General features: G+C 59.1%; 1 protein-coding gene across 2 annotated transcripts in view; it reads right to left on the bottom strand.

The window, feature by feature from the left end:
* Window positions 1–4,598: 4,598 nt before the first annotated feature.
* Window positions 4,599–18,033, bottom strand: part of EVC (EvC ciliary complex subunit 1) — a 72,739-nt gene continuing 59,304 nt past the window's right edge. Inside the window, exons 15-21 of one of the 2 annotated variants that reach the window (XM_030314230.1) lie at window positions 17,557–17,763; window positions 14,791–14,935; window positions 12,894–13,005; window positions 8,058–8,184; window positions 6,464–6,557; window positions 5,687–5,798; window positions 4,599–5,147 (exon numbers count right to left, since the gene is read on the bottom strand). In XM_030314230.1, coding sequence (XP_030170090.1) covers window positions 5,063–5,147; window positions 5,687–5,798; window positions 6,464–6,557; window positions 8,058–8,184; window positions 12,894–13,005; window positions 14,791–14,935; window positions 17,557–17,763 — 882 coding nt within the window. In that variant the 3' untranslated portion in view covers window positions 4,599–5,062. The remainder of the gene's footprint in view (window positions 5,148–5,686; window positions 5,799–6,463; window positions 6,558–8,057; window positions 8,185–12,893; window positions 13,006–14,790; window positions 14,936–17,556; window positions 17,764–18,033) is intronic. The other variant, XM_030314231.1, reaches the window with a different exon arrangement.

Genomic DNA, 18,033 nt, shown 5'->3' with positions numbered 1-18,033 from the left:
AGCCGATTGGCTGGGGAAGGGTCGTGGCCTCAGCCGATTGGCTGGGGGAAAGGTCGTGGCCTCAGCCGATTGGCTGGGGGAAAGGTCGTGGCCTCAGCCGATTGGCTGGGGAAGGCTAGAACAATGGCTGCCGAGGTGTGGCCCCACATCAGCAATTATCAGCGTCACCTGGAACTTGTTAAAAATGCAAACGTTGGGCCTGGTGGTCACAGACCCACTGAGTCAGAAACTCTGGGGGTGGGGCTCAGCAACCTGTGTTTGAACAAGTCTTCCAGGAGATTCTGATGCACCTGAAGTTTAAGAACCACTGGGTCTGAGGGTCTCTAACATGTTTGGCCTCAGTGTATACAGAACGTTTCTCACTGGTCACCTATTAACCATTGGCTGTCAGCCTTGCCGTGCTATATAAATACCTAGCATCAAACACCATCCCCAGAGACTCTGATTTAATTGGTTTGGGGAGGGGTAAAATGCTCCCAGGTCATTCTAAGCCTGGACAGGGTTGAGGGCTCCTGCCTCTGGCCCCTACCTGAGAGAAGCCCTCCCTCTTCTACTCACGCTTTCCACGCCTCTCACACTCCCCTTCCTCCCACCTCAGACTTCGGAAAAATGCATCAATCGGTAAGTTACTTAAGGGGAGGAGGCGTGTTCTGAGGTTTGAGCAGGAACCTCTTTCTGCGGCCATGTCGGGGACATAGTCGCTAGTCGGCCGGCCTAGGTCTGCTCTTTCGTGTGGCGCTGGCCACATGTTGGGTACTCTGTGAGGTAGGCTCTATTACTATCCCCCTTTCACAGATGAGTCCCAGAGCGTTCAGTGACATGTCCAAGGTCACACGGGGAGGAAGAGGCAGAGCCAGGATTCGAATCCAGGACCCACGCGGTTTGGCTCAAAGTACAAAGCTCCTTGCTCCTAACCTCTAACCCTTACTACCGTTCAAGGCAGGATGCCTTTGATGGTCCTGCATCTACTTCCTGGTTTTAGTGTATTCTCCCTCTGCCCCCAAGGTCTGTTGGACCTTGGTTAAGGTCCCACATGGTGTTGGCTCGCAGCCTGCCGTGGACTTTCTTGAAACAAGGCTACATAATGGAAGGTCAAGAATGGAGGGTAAGGCCTTTTGACGTTTGGCCTCAGCTCATTCAGACTATTAAAAGGCAGGAAAGAAACTTCCAGATAAGTAAAGCTACTCGTCCCACTCTCTGGAGAGCACTTCGTCTCCGGCATCCATCACCCCCCGCCCCAGGCCACCCAGAAACGCAAGCAGAAGTCTTCTCTCTCAGGCCGACCCTGGAGGGGCTGCTGTCCAGCTGCGTAACCGGCTGAGGTTCCCCACCACCCACTGTCCCACACAACGTTCCCCAGCACGTCCGAGCGGCAGTCACGGGTCCGGGCGGTGCGAGACAGACGAGCCTTAAGTCTTGGAGGCTGTGCTGGAACATTCCTTGTGAGGCACATGCTTCCCTTTCGTGCTCCCCTTTGCCACGTCATCGCCTAGCCCCGGGCTCCGGGAATTAGGATGCGGACATCTTGGAGGGGGGATTATTCTGCTGTCCCGTCTTCTAAGTCTCTTTCCAGAAATTTTGTTTTATCTTGCCACGTTCGGGTATACGGTCCATCGTTCGCTAATCCTTGTGTCTAAGGAAAAGGAGGGCCCAAGACTCACATTTTCCCATATGCTATCCCATTGAGCCGGCACCATTAATGGAAAAGACTATCCCTTCTCTCATTAAGCTGCAGCGGTGGCTTTCTTGTGGATCAGGTGACCGTAGTGTGTGGGTCTTCTGACGCAGTGGTCCCGAGGTGGCACGGCTAAATGGGCTGGGAGCCCCAGTCTGCAGTGCTTGCTAATTTCCACTGTAGCCAGTTTCAAAGTACCAACGTAAAGCCAGCAAGCTGGCAACTCCTAAAATTTAAGCGGGCTCTGGTGTCCCATAAGGGCTGGCCTAGCCCCGCTACCTCGGCTGGTCTATTTTTGCACCCACGCTGCACACGGACTGTAAAAAGTGAGACAGAATGGCCAAGGTCTCCTCATACCCATTTGCCCCCTGCCCGCTAAGCCCCAACCATTTTCCGACATCCCCAGCACTGCCTAACGCGTTCTGGCCCCCGAGTTTGCTTGGCCGCTTTGGTTAGTGCGCGCGGACCGGAGAAGGCTGCTCCCCCAGCCCGAGTGTCAGATCTCCGCACGCCCCCCCCCCCCCGGGGGCTGGTCTCTGGACCAAAGTGCATGTGGTCGTGACTCTCTGTGGCACAAAGCGTGAGCCCTGATGATGCGCATTTGCAGGGGCAGATCTGCATCGGACCGATTTGCCTGTATCTCAACTGGTTCCAAATGTGGATGGGAAAGAAAGGGATGCTATTTATTACCCTCCCCATCCCAGCGGTAAAATACACAGTGCTAAGGGCCCCAGAGGAGCATCCGGTCCCATCAGAGGGGTGCAGGGAAGGCTCTTGAAGACATAAGTCCTGCTGTTGGGATGTGGATGATGATTACAGACTCGGGAGGCCAAGGGGGATGGGAGGTGGGTAGAACTGTTCCAGGCGGCAGCAGCAAAGTCCTGTGCAAAAGCCCAGTGGCAGGCAGGGGCGGGCGCGTACGAGTCCATGAGAGGAGACAGGCTGCGTGGCTGAGACCGGACCTCGCAGGGTTCCGTGGTCCTTGTTAAGGATTTCCTTTTTCTCCTTAGAGCAAAGAATACCGCGGAAGCTCGTGAGTCGGATGTGCGTTTTTGGAACGTGTGGACCAGGAGGCTAGGGCAGGGCAGTTAGGAGTCATCTGGGGCCGCGTCTAGGTCAGCAGCCAAGGTAAGGACAGGACAGACACCAGGCTGGCCAGAGAGGTGCTCGGAGCATCTACGGCCTTTCTGCTCGCAGCTGAGCTCAGGCCAGAGGGTAGATGTGTGTAAAAGAAGGAATCTACGGTCTTCTCATTGGATCGTCCCTCATCGTCCCCACCAGCGCCACCTCCTATCTCTGTAACAACCCACAGCCCATAATGCACGTGGGGACGGGAACCCAGTGGAGGAGGGGGGTCGCGGTGTGTCCTCGGTCTCCCCTGCACGGATCGTGTGCTGTGTTTGCACAGCCCGGCCCCGGGCGTCCCCAGAGCTGGAGCTGGCAGTCGGTCTGCGATGGGATGAAAACAGAGAGTCCACAGCCTTTCCGGAATCACGGGCCCCTAACTGCGCCAAGCACAGTAGTGGGGCAGCAGGGCCGAGGAAGAGCCCAGAAGCACTGGCATGTGACACAGTCCCTTGGGCCGAGGAGGCTACGCTCGTGAAGCAGAATAACTTTCACGCAAGGTCTGCAGAAGCTGAGATGGCCTTCGATCTTTCAGAGATCCCGGTGCTGCTGGGGGAGGGGGGGGTCTGGATTTACCAAAATCAAGTTATCAAAGCAGACACTCCCAACTCCAGAATGCCTCTGTGCAGAGGGCCCACATGACAAAAGTGGTTTCTATGTAAACCGGGTTCTCAAAACGCGGCAAGAAGGAAACCACCGCCTGTTACGGGACTCAGCAGAATAATGAAATGCTTTATTCAGCCACAAGAGGGAGCTGGCGGTCAACTCTGGAAATCCCGCCTGCTGACCAGTCGCTCTGACGGGGAACATCCTTAACCAACCAGGGAACTGCCGTGGGAGACTTCTTCTGTCTCAGAGCTACTCCTTCCTAACAGAATCTAATTTAGATTTTAAGAAATAAAAATTCAGCCCACAAACGGTTCAGAAATCTCCCGGAGCCCACTACGTTCTGGGCTCACCAGGTACCGGCACACTTTGACTCAGGGGACATCTGGCCACGTCTGAACACGTCTGGTTGTCACAACTGGGGAGGGCTCCTGGCATCTGGCCGGTGGAGGCCAGGGATGTCCCTAGACATCCCGCAAGGGCACGGGACGGCCCCCACCCCCAAACAGAGGATTAGCTCACCCAAAATGTCCACAGTGCCGGGTTTGAGAAGCCCTGATTTCAACGAGAAGAGTAATTTTCATTCCCAGTGGGAAAGACCTCTCCTGGCAGTGGTTTAAGTGTGGCCAGTCTGGAAGCTCCTGGATACTGTCCCTGCCCACTGGGAGCAGCAGTGCCCCTGGGGAACACGTCTCCTGAGGGAGAACTGCCATCTGGCAGAACGGCTTGTCCCCTCCCAGGGGAAGTCTGAGGGCTGAGTGGGGCCACCCACAGAAGACACCGCTGTAGGTGTCATTAGGTACCAGTAAGGCCTCAGATCCCCAGGGTGGGTGACGTAGGCCTGCAGGTCAGGGATTCCGTGGTCTGTGTCAGGGTCCTGGGGCCCTGAGACAACCTCCAAGGTGACCAGGCACTAGCTGCTGGTTGAGCCAAACATGGGGATTGGGACACGGTGCGTGGGACACGTCTCGTGGGACATGAGAACAAGGATGACAGAATTGCAGAAAAAGACGTGCCTGGGTGGCTCAGCTGGGTACGTGTCTGACTTCAGCTCAGGTCATGACCTCGTGGTTCGTGGGTTCCAGCCCCGCGTCGGGCTCTGTGCTGACGGCCCGGAGCCCGGAGCCCGCTTCGGATTCTGTGTCTCCCTCTCTCTCTGCCTCTCCCCTGCTCACGCTCTGTCTCTGTCCCTCTCAAAAATGAATAAACATTAAAAAGAGTTTTTATAAAGAGATGGAGAAAAGGCTTCAGGCCAGGAAACGCCAGCCCCGCCCGGAGACCCCCGCATTCCCAGCAGAACTCCGTGGAGTCTGGGGAGCAGGGGGGCCCCGAGGCTGGAGGCAGCCGCACGCTGGGCAGGCAGGGTGGGGGTGGGGGGTGGGGTTCAGAGATCCAGGGCCAGAGAGGTCCCTGAGGAAGGGAGCCACGTCTCCAAGCCAAAGAGAAAGAGAAAACTGCAGGCAGGGTTCCGACACGGGGTTTTCATTCCACAGGCGGCAGGGTCTGCCATGCTCACTCAGGCCTTCTAGGCACTTCTCCGCCTGTCCATCTGTCCCTCCGGGCCCCCGGTGGCCCTCCCCGTCCCAGCCGGCTGGGGCGGGCAGGTGGCATTATTCCGGCTGGATCCTCCACATCGGCCCCGACCCAAACCGTAACCTACGGATGGCTTCTTTCCTTCAGCGGCTTCTTGGGGCTCTCGCCGTCGCCAGCGTCATTCTCCTGCTGGTTCAGCCTTTTGCTGCTTAAAACGAGGAAGCAATGCAGTGGTCACAACGTGAGTCCAGATCTGTCCAGAGGCAAGAACTCATCCGATCTGATCAGACGAAAAGGCAGTGACAGGCCTTCAAAACAGCCCCACCCCTTTAACTAGGGTTGTCCAGAGACAAACACGGCCTCCGGTTTCCCTCTGTTGGGTGGGGGGAGGGGGTGATCACCTGAGGGCCACGGGGTAAAGGAAACCCCCCACTCAGAGGACTGGGCGCACCGGGACGCACTGACCCTCCTACAGACCCCAAAGTGTCTGCAGCCAGTGGGGGCCTGGCAAGAAGGGGACCGTTCAGGCCGGATGCTGGCGGGACGCGGAGCTAGGTCATGGCCGACCCGGCCAAACTGGACACGAATAGTAGCAGTGACAGGGATACCAACAGCTCCCGCCATCGTCCATCATTTCTGGGACCCTGTGGCTAACACCTCCGAGAAAGGCGCCTGTTTTCCTGCCCGGACTGTAAGCGGTCAATACGCATCCACTGGCAATAAGCCGGCCCCCCCCCCCCACCGTACCTGAGTGATCCCGAGGGGTGGCCCCCTGCTGCAGGGTCATCGTCGGTGGGGCCCCCCGGGTTCCCTTTCTCCCGGGGTGGGGGCTTCTTCCTTCTCGTCCTTACAGGCTTCTCTACAGAAGACACATAAACCCAGACATTGGGTGACGTCAAGCACGTGACAGCTTCCCTTGGCCTCACCCCGACCCAGCCGGGCATCTGCTGAGGACGTCCGCGGCCAAGGAGACACTCTGTGCTTTCTGCGATTACACCCACTTAACTTGTAGGGAAACTGAGGCCCGGGGAGGTGACGTGCTTTCCCAAGCTCGCACAGCCGTTACGTGACGGAGCTGGGATTCGAACACAGGGCTGCCAGGCTCCCGCTGGGTTTCTGCCATGCCCAGCTGACCCGAGCTTCCGAAGCAGAAGGACCCTGACAGAGCAGCGTTGTTTTAAGAGACCCCTGTGTTCTCACACACCTCCCTGTCTCTATCCGGCTACACCACCTGTGAGGTCACAGTAGTTGCCGCCGGCAGGGGGCCAAGGGCTAATCACCCCCGTCTGTAAGTCGGGGACACAGAGGCCCGGGTGGTGAGCTGCAGACCTCAGAATCCAAAGTACTGAACACTGGAGAGCAAGGCGGCCCTGGGGCTGTCTAAGTGAGTCCGCTCGTGGATGGGCAAGGACACAAAAGCCCGGAGAGGGTAAGCACGGTGCCCGAGGACACACAGATGGTTAGTGGCAGACAGGGGACTGGAGCCCATACTCCCGCTGCTGTGCACCGCCTTCCACGACTTACCTGACGAGCCACGCTTGCTTGAAAACGGCCTGCTTTCGGCGAGGGGCACCCGGGCCAATGCCGCCAGCTCTGAGACAAAGCTCTGCTCGGCCTCCTGGATGCAAGGACAGAGGGTCATCTGGGTCCCCCTCTGCCCGTCCCGCCTCGGCACCACAGTGAGGCTGACGCCCTCTCCAGGGTGGCTGATGGCCCCGCATCCCTGGTGGCAGACGGGTCTCCAAGAAGAACCCAGAGACGGCAGGAGCAGGGCGGACGCGTGTGTGAGCACAGGAACCAGCACTTTCCGGCTCCTGCCAGGGGACTGTCCGTCCTCACTCATGCCAGCCAGGGAGCCCCATTTTACAGAGAAGCGTGCAGAGGTGAGGGCTCAGAGAGGGACACGGCACCCGCTTCCGCCCGACTTCAGAGTCTGAGCTCTTAGCTGCCGACGCTGTGGCTTAACCACCAACCTGGATTCCGTGACTTATTAGCTGCGTGACACTAGACGGTGACTTCAGCTCTCAGAGCTGCAGTGTCCCCACCTGTACCTGGAGTACGACAGTCACCTTGTCCTCAGTTATGGGACGACGAGGTCAGATGGCGTGTGTAACGCTCTTGGTTCCGTGTCAGGACAGATGCTCAGGGAACGAGCATTAACCACCTTGGCTCTCACCTGTCGCTGCCACACCGGTGGGGACTACTCTGACCGGGCCAACACTCTGTTAAGTGCTTCCATTCTGGAATATCTGATTTTTTTTTTTTAAGGCACCCACTTTGCTTTAAAAAAATTTTTTTTTTTAATATTTCTTTATTTTTGAGAGAGACAGAGACAGAATGAGAGTGGGTTAGGGGCAGAGAGGAGGGAGACACAGAGTCCGAAGCAGGCTCCAGGCTCTGAGCTGTCAGTACACAGCCCGATGCGGGGCTTGAACTCATCAACCATGAGATCATGACCTGAGCCGAAGTTGGATGCTCAACCGACTGAGCCCCCCAGACGCCCCTATTTTAGTTTTTTTTAACGTTTATTTTTGATAGAGACAGAGCGTGAGCAGGGGAGGAGCAGAGAGAGAGGGAGACACAGACTCCGAAGCAGGCTCCGGGCTCCGAGCTGTCAGCACAGGGCCCGACAAGGGGCTCGAACCCACGAACCATGAGATTGTGACCTGAGCCGAAGTCAGACGCTCAACCGACTGAGCCACCCAGGCGCCCCGCCACTTTGTTTTCATAACCGCACTTTATGAGACTTCCCCGTGATGAGCTACCCACTTCATTTCACAAGGGCTGAGCCACCCGTGTGTCCCAGGGAAAGTTCAGGCCTTGGGCACCAGCCGCACTGCCTTCGTGACCCTGAGAGGCCCATGTGATGGCGAGCCACGTGCAGGGAAGAGCTCACTTCTCCTCCGGCTCAACGGCGGGGAGATGATCGGAAGCCGCTCGGGAATCAGCACAGCGCTGCCCGCCCCCAAGGCTCACGGCCAAGCCGCCAGCCAGCGAGACTCAGCCAGGGCCAAGGTCTTTTTGCCGCGACCTGTGGTCACGAGAGTGGCCTTCTGCCGCTCCTGTTCCTCCCTAAACCCCGGCCCGCCCCGTGAAGGCGCTTTTCCGACACTCGTACCTGTAGCTGGGTCTCAAGCTGGGCTTCCAGATGATCCATAGCCCTTGCCTTCTGCTTCCAAGCATCCAGGCGGATCCGCTGGTGCACGGTGAACTGGGCCAGAAACTTTTTCTGCCGTGCCGCCATCCTGGCAGAAGGAACGAAGGCCATCAGCGCCGCCCCAGCCGGCGGCGGGTTAATCAGAGACCCAGCACAGACGTGCCCCCGGAGGCTGCTGAGTCGTGGGAACTGGGGAGCGGAAGCCGTCCTCGGGCCCGTGGAGCCCAGAGAGAGGAATGGCCTTGGCCGGCAGGATTTACGGTGGCTGCACGGCCTGTGACAGCGGCCGCAGCTGGAGTCCCTCCACCTGGGGGGGGGGGGGGGGGGGGGGGGCGGGGCTGACTCATCATAAACGTGAGTCACGCTCGCGACTTTGCAGAATCCCGCGTGCGCGTTTTTCGTTCGGTCCCGCTGGGTCCTCAGCGATATGAGCAGGACAAAGGGTAGAACACTCAGGGCAGGAGGCGCTCAGAGGGGGCGGGGGCATCCCCGGGGTCCCACAGCTGCCCAGTGACTGAACGGCATGAAAATCATCTCAACCCAGGGGTGGGGGTGCATTCCCCTGAAAGGGCCGGGGACCCACCAGCTACCCATCCTTACGGAAAACGTGCAACGGGATGCTCATCTCCTAGCCTGCAGCATCCGAGCCACGTGCGGGGAAGAGCTCACTTCTCCTCTGGCTCAACGGCGGGGAGACGACTGGGGCCCCCCTGAAGACGGGGGCCCGTTACTCTGGGTGGCACAGCTCCGAGCGGGGGCGGCAGCAGGGTCCCTGACCGGGAGACGGCCCCCGCTTGCTTTCACCTTGCCTCCCCCCTACCCTGAATCCCCTCCTCCCTTGGCTGACCTTCCTCAGACCCTCAGCAAATAGGAACATCCCATCCCATCCACCTTGTTTTCCTAACGGCCCTTGGCCTCTTTCTTTCCAATCTTCGGTGAGCTCCTACATCTGCAGAAGCCACGTTTAGTGTCAACAGGGAGCTGTTCACGGAGTTTACCTTCAGGCACAGAATTGCACCTTGCTTTTGCTTCATGCTCCTCTGTCTGCCAGTCATAGCTTTCCCCTCTTCTTTGTAGTTGCCTGGCAAACTCCTATTCGTCCTCCAAAACCCCATCACTCATCCATCCATCCGTGTACAACTTCATTTATACATAAGAACATCCCTGGCCTGCCAGGTGCTGTCCTGTGTTTTGAAGATACAGGTGCGAACAAGAGACTCACAGTCCCTGACTTCACGAAGCTCCACTTTGAACTCGGGTAGAGGATAGATGCGGAACAAATAATTGATACAGATGAGGTCAGTGCTCTACAGTACAGCCTCCCCCACACCCTCGAGGAGGCTGCACTGGTTTCCTGGAGCTGCTCTAACAAAGGACCACAAGCTGAGGCGGGGGAGGGGGCGCTTAAGACAACAGAAATCTATTCTCTCACGGCTCTGGAGGCCAGAAGGCTTCGGTCAAGGGGTCAGCGGGGTTTCTTTCCCTCCAAAGGTTCTAGAGGAGAGCCCGCTCCCTGCCTGTCCCAGCTCCGGGCGGCTCCCGGTGATCCCTGGCATACGTCCGCACCGTTCCCATTCCTGCTTCTGTCTTCACGTGGGCTTCTCTGTGTGTGACCAAATCTCCCTCCACCCCACCTGCCCTTGGATTTGGGGCCCGCTGGAATAATCCAGCACGATCTCGTCTCAAGATCTTTCGCTTAATGATATCTGCAAAGGTCTTCCCTCTACACAGGTCACGCGCACGGGCTCCAGGGATTAGGACACGCACACACAGGTCACACGCACGGGCTCCAGGGATGAGGACATGCACAAATCTCCTAGGGGCCCCCATTCAGCGGCCAGGCGGCTTCTTGCTGTGAGCAGCCTGTCCTGTACCCGTTCTGCCAACAGTCCTGGTCACTCTCGGCTGCCACCCTGACTGCCTGTCCGCTCCCCGCCATGGACTTGGCTAATGGGCCTGCCAGGCAGTGAGAACTCTATCCGGGGGTGGGGTCGGAGTGGGGCTTCCCCCTGCCCGGCCCGGAGGTCCACGAAAGGGTCCAGGGGGGACTGAGACACAGCCGCCTGTGTTTACGCGATGCCCTGGCTACACGTAGACACAGGACAAGACGGGAGGCCAGAGGCCACAGCTCTAAGCCGGGAGTGAGACTAGAGAGCGGCCGAGAGAGAGGCCATGCGCCAGACAATCCTGCCTGCGGAGGGACAGCCATGTGGTGCTCTGGCCCGAGCCCCTTCGGCACTGCTGATCCTCTGGACCTTCCGGAAGGAGAGGATGCCCTACTGTAGGATCTGAGTCACCTGGACGGGTCATAAACCCCTTCCTTTTGGACTCCTATTTGGTTATGGAAGTGGGTGTTCAAAAAAAAATCCCTCCTGAAAGAGTCCCGACTGCACAACTGTTTCAAGCCGCACTGCGCACCGTGCAGAAGGCACAGCAGTGACAATTGGGCTGGTGGTGAAGGACATCAGGCGTGGGGCGCTGGCCGCGGGCCGGCCCTGCCGTGGGCGCCGCACTCTCTGTGGGTCCTGACGGTAGCGCCCTGTGAGCCAGGAGCTACCGTCACCCCACTTCACAGATGGGGAGCCTGAGGCTCGGGGCGTGAAGGGACCTAGCCCGCGTGTGGCCAGTCCACCGCCGTGTCACCTGGCACCCCTCAGCCGGGCTCTCCCACGACCCCACTGCTCCCCGGGGATGCAGTGTGGAGTTCGCCCTTGGACCGAGAATTGCTTTCACGCGCTTAGTCTCGTAACGTTCTTTTAAATCAACGATCCGTTCTCGCTACACGGCTCTGTCCCCAGGAGCCCTGGCGGACTTTCACCAGAAACTGCGAGCGGACGGGCACGGAGGAAAGGGCACCAACAGCCACGTATGAGCCTCTAAGTCACAGCGAGAGTCGGTCACGCACCCGCACCCCCATGGGGCTTTGCTTCCATCTCCCGTAAACCTGGCGGGGAGGTCGGACTGGGGGCGGCTGAGGCCCCTCCTCTTGGGTCGCTGGGGTCCAGGTGAAGCCCTTGGGCTCCATCCATCAGAACCCCTGGAGAGGAGGAGTGGGGTAACGGCTCAGATTCCTGGGTCCCCCCGCACAGCCCCCGAGTCTGAGTGTCCAGGTGTGGGGCCTGGCATCTGCACGTTCGGGAGGAGAACCAAGTGAGATGATGCCCCCCCACGTCTGAGAGCTGCCGGGCCCGAGTCAGGTGGATAGCCGACCGTCAGGGCCAGGTGGCACTCAGGTGCGGGATGGCAGGACGTTTCCTGACCACTGCGAACGGCCGTCGGAGGATTTACGGACAGTGTGTGCGGGACTCAGTCCGACCCAGGGGACCCTGTGGTTCTTGTTTCCAGCTGTCCGATGAGGGGCTGGAATCTACTCGGAGGCCGCGCACGGAGCCCACACTTCCATCCTGCAGGGCCGTGGCTGTCTGCTGCTTCCAGCCGCCGGGACGCCTCTGCCTAGACAAGAGTCCGTCACCTGTCGTCCTTCAGCGCCCCTCCCCCCCCCCCCCTGAGAGCACCCGCACAGATTTATTGCTGTTCCCCTGTCCGTCTCTCCCTCCAGGCTGTGAGCTCTGGGGTGACAGGCACTGTCCCCAGTGGCTAGCTCGGGGCCCAGCCAAGAGTCGGTGCTTACAGGGGTGTGCCGGGCGGCTGTCCACACTTGGGTGGACGGTTTCCACACAGGCCAGTGGCTTCTTCCGCCGAACACCTGTGTCTGTGTCTGTGTCTCAGTGCCTTCTCTGGCCACGGGGGTGTGTCTGGCCAGCTCAGGGGCCGGAACTGCTGGTGACATAACGCCCCCAGGGCAGACCCTCAACCCGTGCGGAACAGGGCTTGGCAGACAAATCCCCTATCTTTTGTACGCCTTGTTGACATAATTGGAAGTTGAATTTTATACCATCTCCCAGAAGGTCCAGAGCGGGATCGGGCCTCAGTTGCCGTGGGCAGGCTGCACGGCCACAGGGTTGGTTTGCTTCTTCTCCATTGCGGTAGGCCACACAGTGCCCCTACAGGTGGCCTTGCCCTAATCCCTGGACGCGTGAAGACATTACAGTACATGGTAGCCGGGTCTCTGCAGGCTGGGTTAGGGTTATGAACTTTAGGATCTGGAGATTCTTCTGGACTCTCCAGTGGGTCTCAATCACCACAACGCTTACAAGCAGAGAAGTTTCTCCAAATGGAGTCAGAGAGATGAGGCGGAAGAGGAAGGAAGAGGACTTCAAGCATCGAGACGCAGGGACCACGAGTGAGGACCAGAGGCCTCTAGAGGCCGGGTGGCCCCCAGCCGACAGCCACAAAGCAAGGGGACCTCAGTTCTACAGAGACCTGTGTTGTGCCGGCGACCCGAGCAAACCTGGGAAGATTCTCCCCAGAGCCTCGTCAAGAGCCCACTGGGCCAACACCCCGAGCTTGGCCGTGGGAGACCCACAAAACCAGCACCCGCCGCAGGGACCTCAGGTCCGCAGAAGCGTGGGCCACGTAGCTGGCTGTTGTCATGCCAGCAGCGGGAACCAGCTGGGGGCCTCACCTCCCTGCTCCCTCACGGTGCTTTCTGGGGTCACTTCCAGGGTGAACAGCCTGCTCCCGGCCCCCGTGCACGGGGGGATCCCACCCCACCCGGACTCGCTCGTTCCCGTGTGCCAGGCCCCATCCTGGGGGTCGCGTGTTGAGCAGGGAGCCCGACCGAGGCACGGGGGCCTCCACTCTGGCAGCCACGTGCACGCACCATCGGACGCCGAGTGCGCGGAGCAGACGCGTGGGAGGAGAGGAGGGCGCACAGGACAGAGGGGGCGAGCTCACCTCTGGTGGACGGCCGTGCAGGCTTCGCCAGATCCATTCACCGCCTTGCTCCCCGGCGAAGGGTCTCCGAATCCCTGCTTTGTCTGCAGCTTGTAATTCTCCGTTCTCTCACCTAGACCATTTAGCACACAAGGTCAAGGGGCATGCTTGGGGCTGGCCTCTGAGCCAGGTCTGGGGTGGGGCCGGGCACAGAGATCGGCAGGAGACGCGCTCTCAAATCGTGGGCCACTTACGCAGCACCTGCACTGCCCCTGGGAAAGGCTCCGCATGCGTGAGAAAGCGAGGCTTCTGTCAAGGACCCTGCGCCCCCGGAGGAAGGTGACCCCTGCTCTCCCTGCAACTGCTCAGACCCCACTTTCTTGAGAGTGCCAGGAGCAAGGGTGGAGAAGAAGAAAGGTTCCACTGCAGAGAGGCCGTCACGGGTAAAAATTCAGAGCAGAAGGAACAAAGCGTTCGACAGGCGGTGCTGTGGGTGTGCAGCCGGCCCCTCCCATGTGGGTGCTTTCCGGGCAGCCAGGAAGTCCGGTTGGGCCGGAGCTTTCTAGAACACACAGGTTTAACCTGGATGGTCTCTAACCTGGGTGATCTCTGGGGATGTGGCATTCTAGGACTCTTTAAAAAAAAACAAAAAGAGCACTGAACGAAGCAGCAGGAGCTTATGTGGTCAGCTAAGTTGTATCATTTCAATGTATTTCCTGGGAAATCCTCGCATGAGAGCCGGGGTGTCAGGGAAACAGGAAATCTGAGCTGAGAGGATGTGTGGAGGGTGAGCCCAACCTAGCCTCACAGATGGGGAAACCGAGGCCTAGAGAGGGAAGGGAAGGCCCCGGCTCCCAGACGCCCTGCGGTGACCATCTGTCTGTCTCCTGCCGACCGAGACCATCTGGAGTCATTGGGCAGATTTCCAGGCAGGTGTCCAGATTTTACTTTGAGTCTGGGATTCAAAGTCCCCAGGACAGGGGAAGAAAAGGCACCTGCTGTGCTTACTGAGGGGACTGATATTCCCAGAAGACTGCGCCCAGGACCTGCTGCCCATCGTTGGTCGAGGAATCGGTTCCAGCTCTGGGCAATCCAGGCAAAACCCGTCTGAGGACGTGGGGTTCTATGCTGTTCTGAAGTCCCGGATGCAGGGAGGGACGTTACAAGCAGAGGCCTCGAGGAAACTGGCTTTTGTCTATTATTATACACGTATTGTGGATGTTGTCCATTCTGTCACCCAGGTGCCCTCTTGTGAGGGCACATGGGGGAAACTCTCTGGGTCTTAGGAACATCAGGGCCACTGACCTGTTCTCACTCGCTGTCACTGCACAGCTGTAACTGATGAAGTTCCCATCCCTTTGGCCACTAGGAAGCCCAGAGTCAAAACCGTGTCACCATTAGGTAGGGATCTGATGGCCTATGTCCCAGATCATGACCTCACCTGAACCCCATCTCACTGTCCTATCCTTGTCCTGATTCATCTACTTTTTAAAAAAAAAATTTTTTTTTAACGTTTTTTATTTATTTTTGAGAGAGAGACAGAGCACAAGCAGGGGAGGGGCAGAGAGAGAGGGAGACACAGGATCCGAAGCAGGCTCCAGGCTCTGAGCCATCAGCACAGAGCCCAATGCGGGGCTCGAACCCATGAACCGTGAGATCATGACCCGAGTCAAAGCTGGACGCTTAACCGACTGAGCCCCCCAGGCGCCCCCTGATTCATCTACTTTTCAAAAATCCTCTTATACCGTATGGTCCTCTAGGTGGCTTTTTAAAAGCCTATTTTAGGGGGAGGGAGCAGGCAATCAATCAACCAAACCACCCCAGTAACGTTCGGAAGGTCTGACGTGCCATTGCGTCCCAAAGCGGGAGCACGTCTGGCCTGCTGTGTGCGGGGCTTCCCTGAGGAGGGGGCCGTTACCCTGCAGGGTCTTCAGGTGTTGCAGCCTTCTCTCCTCGTGGTCCTGCATGACCCTCCCGATGTGCTGGTAATATGCTCGCACGAGCCGGCCGACGCCAGCACTGGTCACGTAGACGCTCTCCACGGCCGCCTCCGTCAGCACTCTCTGCGGCAGGAGGGGGAAGACACAGCAAAGTCACATGCGGTCCCCCGCCCACGTCCTGGTTCTTAGCTTCTACCATGCCCGACCTTGACTGGTGGGGCAGCGGGCAGAGCATGGGTGGGTGGGTGGCTTACGCCTGTCCCAGTGATCTTATGTCCTTGGTCAGGGGTGCTCTGGGGACGGCCGTATGACCGGTTCTGGCCAGCGAGACCCAGTGTTAGGGAAAATCTGTCGGGGGGGGGGGGCACCTGGGTGGCTCAGTCGGCTGAGCGTCCGACTTCGGCTCAGGGTCATGATCTCACGGTTCATGAGTTCCAGCCCCGGTCGGGGTCTGTGCTGACAGCTCGGAGCCTGGAGCCTGCTTCGGATCCTGTGTGTGTCTCCCTCTCTCTCAGCCCTTTCCCCACTCACACTCTATCTCTCTCTCTGTCTCCAAAATAAAATAAAAACATTAAAAAAAAAAAAATCTGTTGGGAGACCTTCCCTTTACAAACATTAAGGCAAAGCTTAGGATATGGGTGAAAGATTTTGCTGTCTTTTTTCTGCCTGGAATGCAGATCTGACGTCTGGAAAGGCAGTGGCCATTTTGAGACTAGGAGGAGGGGAACTAACGTCAAGAATGGTGGATCAGTAAGAAAGAGCCCGGTCCTTGCTCGCAGCCTCTGTGCCAGCCTGGAACCACCTACTTGCACATTTTCTTGTAATGTGGGCTGAACAACGTCCATTTATTTGCCATTTGAGTATTCTTTTTGTTACCTGCAGAAACAGGCAATCTTAAGCGATACACCTTCAGACCCAAAGCGGAGGCTGAGATGCCCCACCATCAGGCACGTGCTGGCCGTGCCCTGGCAAAGTCACCGCCCTTCACTTCCTAAGATGATGGGCAAAAGGTCAGAGAAGTCAGACGCCAGAGGCCCCCGTCTCAACAAACATCTATCAGATGGTTCCAGGCTTCGGGCAAGAAAAAATACCCACTTAACTGCTGAGCGGTTGGTTACGTTACGTTCCTGGAGCTGCGCTGTGTCATGGCGCCGTGGGAGACGTGCAGGGGTGCGTGGAGGCGGGGGAGGCGGAGCGGGTGGCGGAGCCGGTCTGAGCCGCCTGGAGCTCTCACGTCCGCTCATGGCTCACAGAGCCGGTGCCCTCTTCCCCTCCCCTCTGCTGACCTCAGCATCCTCACGGAGGGGTTCCGACTCCATGCCTCCAAGGCCCCCGGACCTGGCCTCGAACTTTCTGCAGGAACTGCCTCCGATGGCTGCGCCCTTCCTTCGCTTTCATTTAGCTCACGGAGCCGGAGCCCGGAGACAGGAAGCCCCTCTTCTCCACCTCCCTCCCAAGTCAGCCGAGCCACGGGCACCATCAGGCCTCTGTCCTCCTGTCTTCCTGCCACAGGGGGGCGCTGTTCACTCCCCTCTGTGTCCGGCCGATGCAAGTCCCACGGAGAGCGCTTGCCTGCCTGGATCGCCAGCCCAGCACCTGCCACGGGGCTTGGCACCAAGAAGCCCCGCGACTGGGACATTCTTCCAGAAACTGAACACCTGTTCTTTCTCGTAGCGGTGTGTGTGGGGAGCACTCCTCCCCTATCCTGACTCAGGCTCCCTTTGGGAAGGGACGCCACGGTCACGTTTCACTGCAATTTCGTGCCCCGAGCATCTATCGGGGAGGAGCTGTAGACTTTTAGGGAAAGGAGGTGACCCTTCCCAACACCACAAACCAGGCCCGGCCCTGATGTCTGGATGGCGGGCAGCAGACATGAGCTATCTGGAACGAGGGGGGGTGTCTCAGCAACGTGGGTCCCCTCTCTTTGCTGTGCATATAAGTACGGTGTCTGTAGCAAGCGGAGGTTTCTTGCCTTTCCTTATGGTCTGAGCCCGGGAGGCGGCCCGGGGGAGGCAGAATGTGTCCACGCTGTGCGGGGAAGACTGGGGTCCAGTCCCACTTGGCCACTTCCTGAGCCTGGGAGTCTTTAACCATGTCCTTTGCCCGTGATAAACCTCAGTTTTCCCATCTGAACAAAGGGAAGGAAAGGATCCTTTCCGGGCAAGGTTGTGGGCAGAGCCTGCTGAGACGCGGCCGGCGAGGCACTCGGGTAGACTTACGAGCACACCGCTGTCATCTTTCTCCCTAGGGCTCGTGGTCGGGGTCGGTTCAAGCAGGACCCCCCCGGCCACCCAAGCCGAGCTGGTTTTAGCTGCACTCAGCTGTCAGGGTCAACTCTGCAAGGCCTCGTGTCCACCGAGGCAGCCAGAGGCAGGAGAGGCTCACGCCTGTCTCTCTCCGGCAGAGGCTGTCTCCGGATCCTGTGTCCGCCACGGACCGGCCGGGCAGCTCTGGCTGAGCCCACGTCCCTCTCAGAGCTACTGGAAGGGCGGGGCCGGTGCTCAGAATAACGTTATAGGCGGGAAACCCCGCCGTCCTGTGGGGGAGGCGATTCCCGCTCGTGGAGGAGGAAGAGGGGGCTCGGAGAAGCCAGGTGATTTCTGCCAGGCCCGAGGCTGCTGGACAGGGCACCGCGGGGCCGGGGTCCCAGGCTGCTGCCCCGTCCACACCCTTCCCCCTGCCTGCCCAGCCCACCCCAGTCCCTCTCGCCTCCCGGGGCCCCGGGGCCGGGGGTTGGCTCGCACCTTGAAGTCGTCCCAGTCCTTGGCCCGGCTCTTGGTGGCCGCGTTCCGCGCGTGGGCCAGCAGGGCCTGCCCGATGGCTCTCTCCGTGTGCTCCTGCAGGAGCCGCCCCGCCTCCTGGGCCTCGGCCAGGAGCTGCTGCTGGAGCTGCAGCTGCGTCTGCTGCGCCTCGTCCTCCAGCCTGCTGGCCTCCTCCACGACTCGCGCCTCCTGGAAGGGACAGGAGAGGGAGGAGCCCACGCTGCACAGAAGCCGCGGCCAGGGCCAGCACTGGGATGTGGGGCTGGCCCAGCCCAGGGCCCCAGGAGGGGTGGGGGAGGGACTGAGAAGGGGCAGGAAGTGGGGACCTCTGGGCCCGCAAAGCCAACGATGGGTGAGCCGGGGCGTCTGTTCAAGAATCCCCCAAGCATTTACTGAGCACCAACGGTGTGCCCGGTGCCCCCTTGTGGCCCCTCACACGTACAAGAACTTCCTCATTCT

This window comes from Lynx canadensis, chromosome B1 (assembly GCF_007474595.2).
Source record: "Lynx canadensis isolate LIC74 chromosome B1, mLynCan4.pri.v2, whole genome shotgun sequence".
NCBI classification, from domain to species: Eukaryota; Metazoa; Chordata; class Mammalia; order Carnivora; family Felidae; genus Lynx; species Lynx canadensis.
The sequence above is the reverse complement of the archived record's forward strand: the minus strand, read 5'-3'. Positions and strand labels throughout refer to the sequence as shown.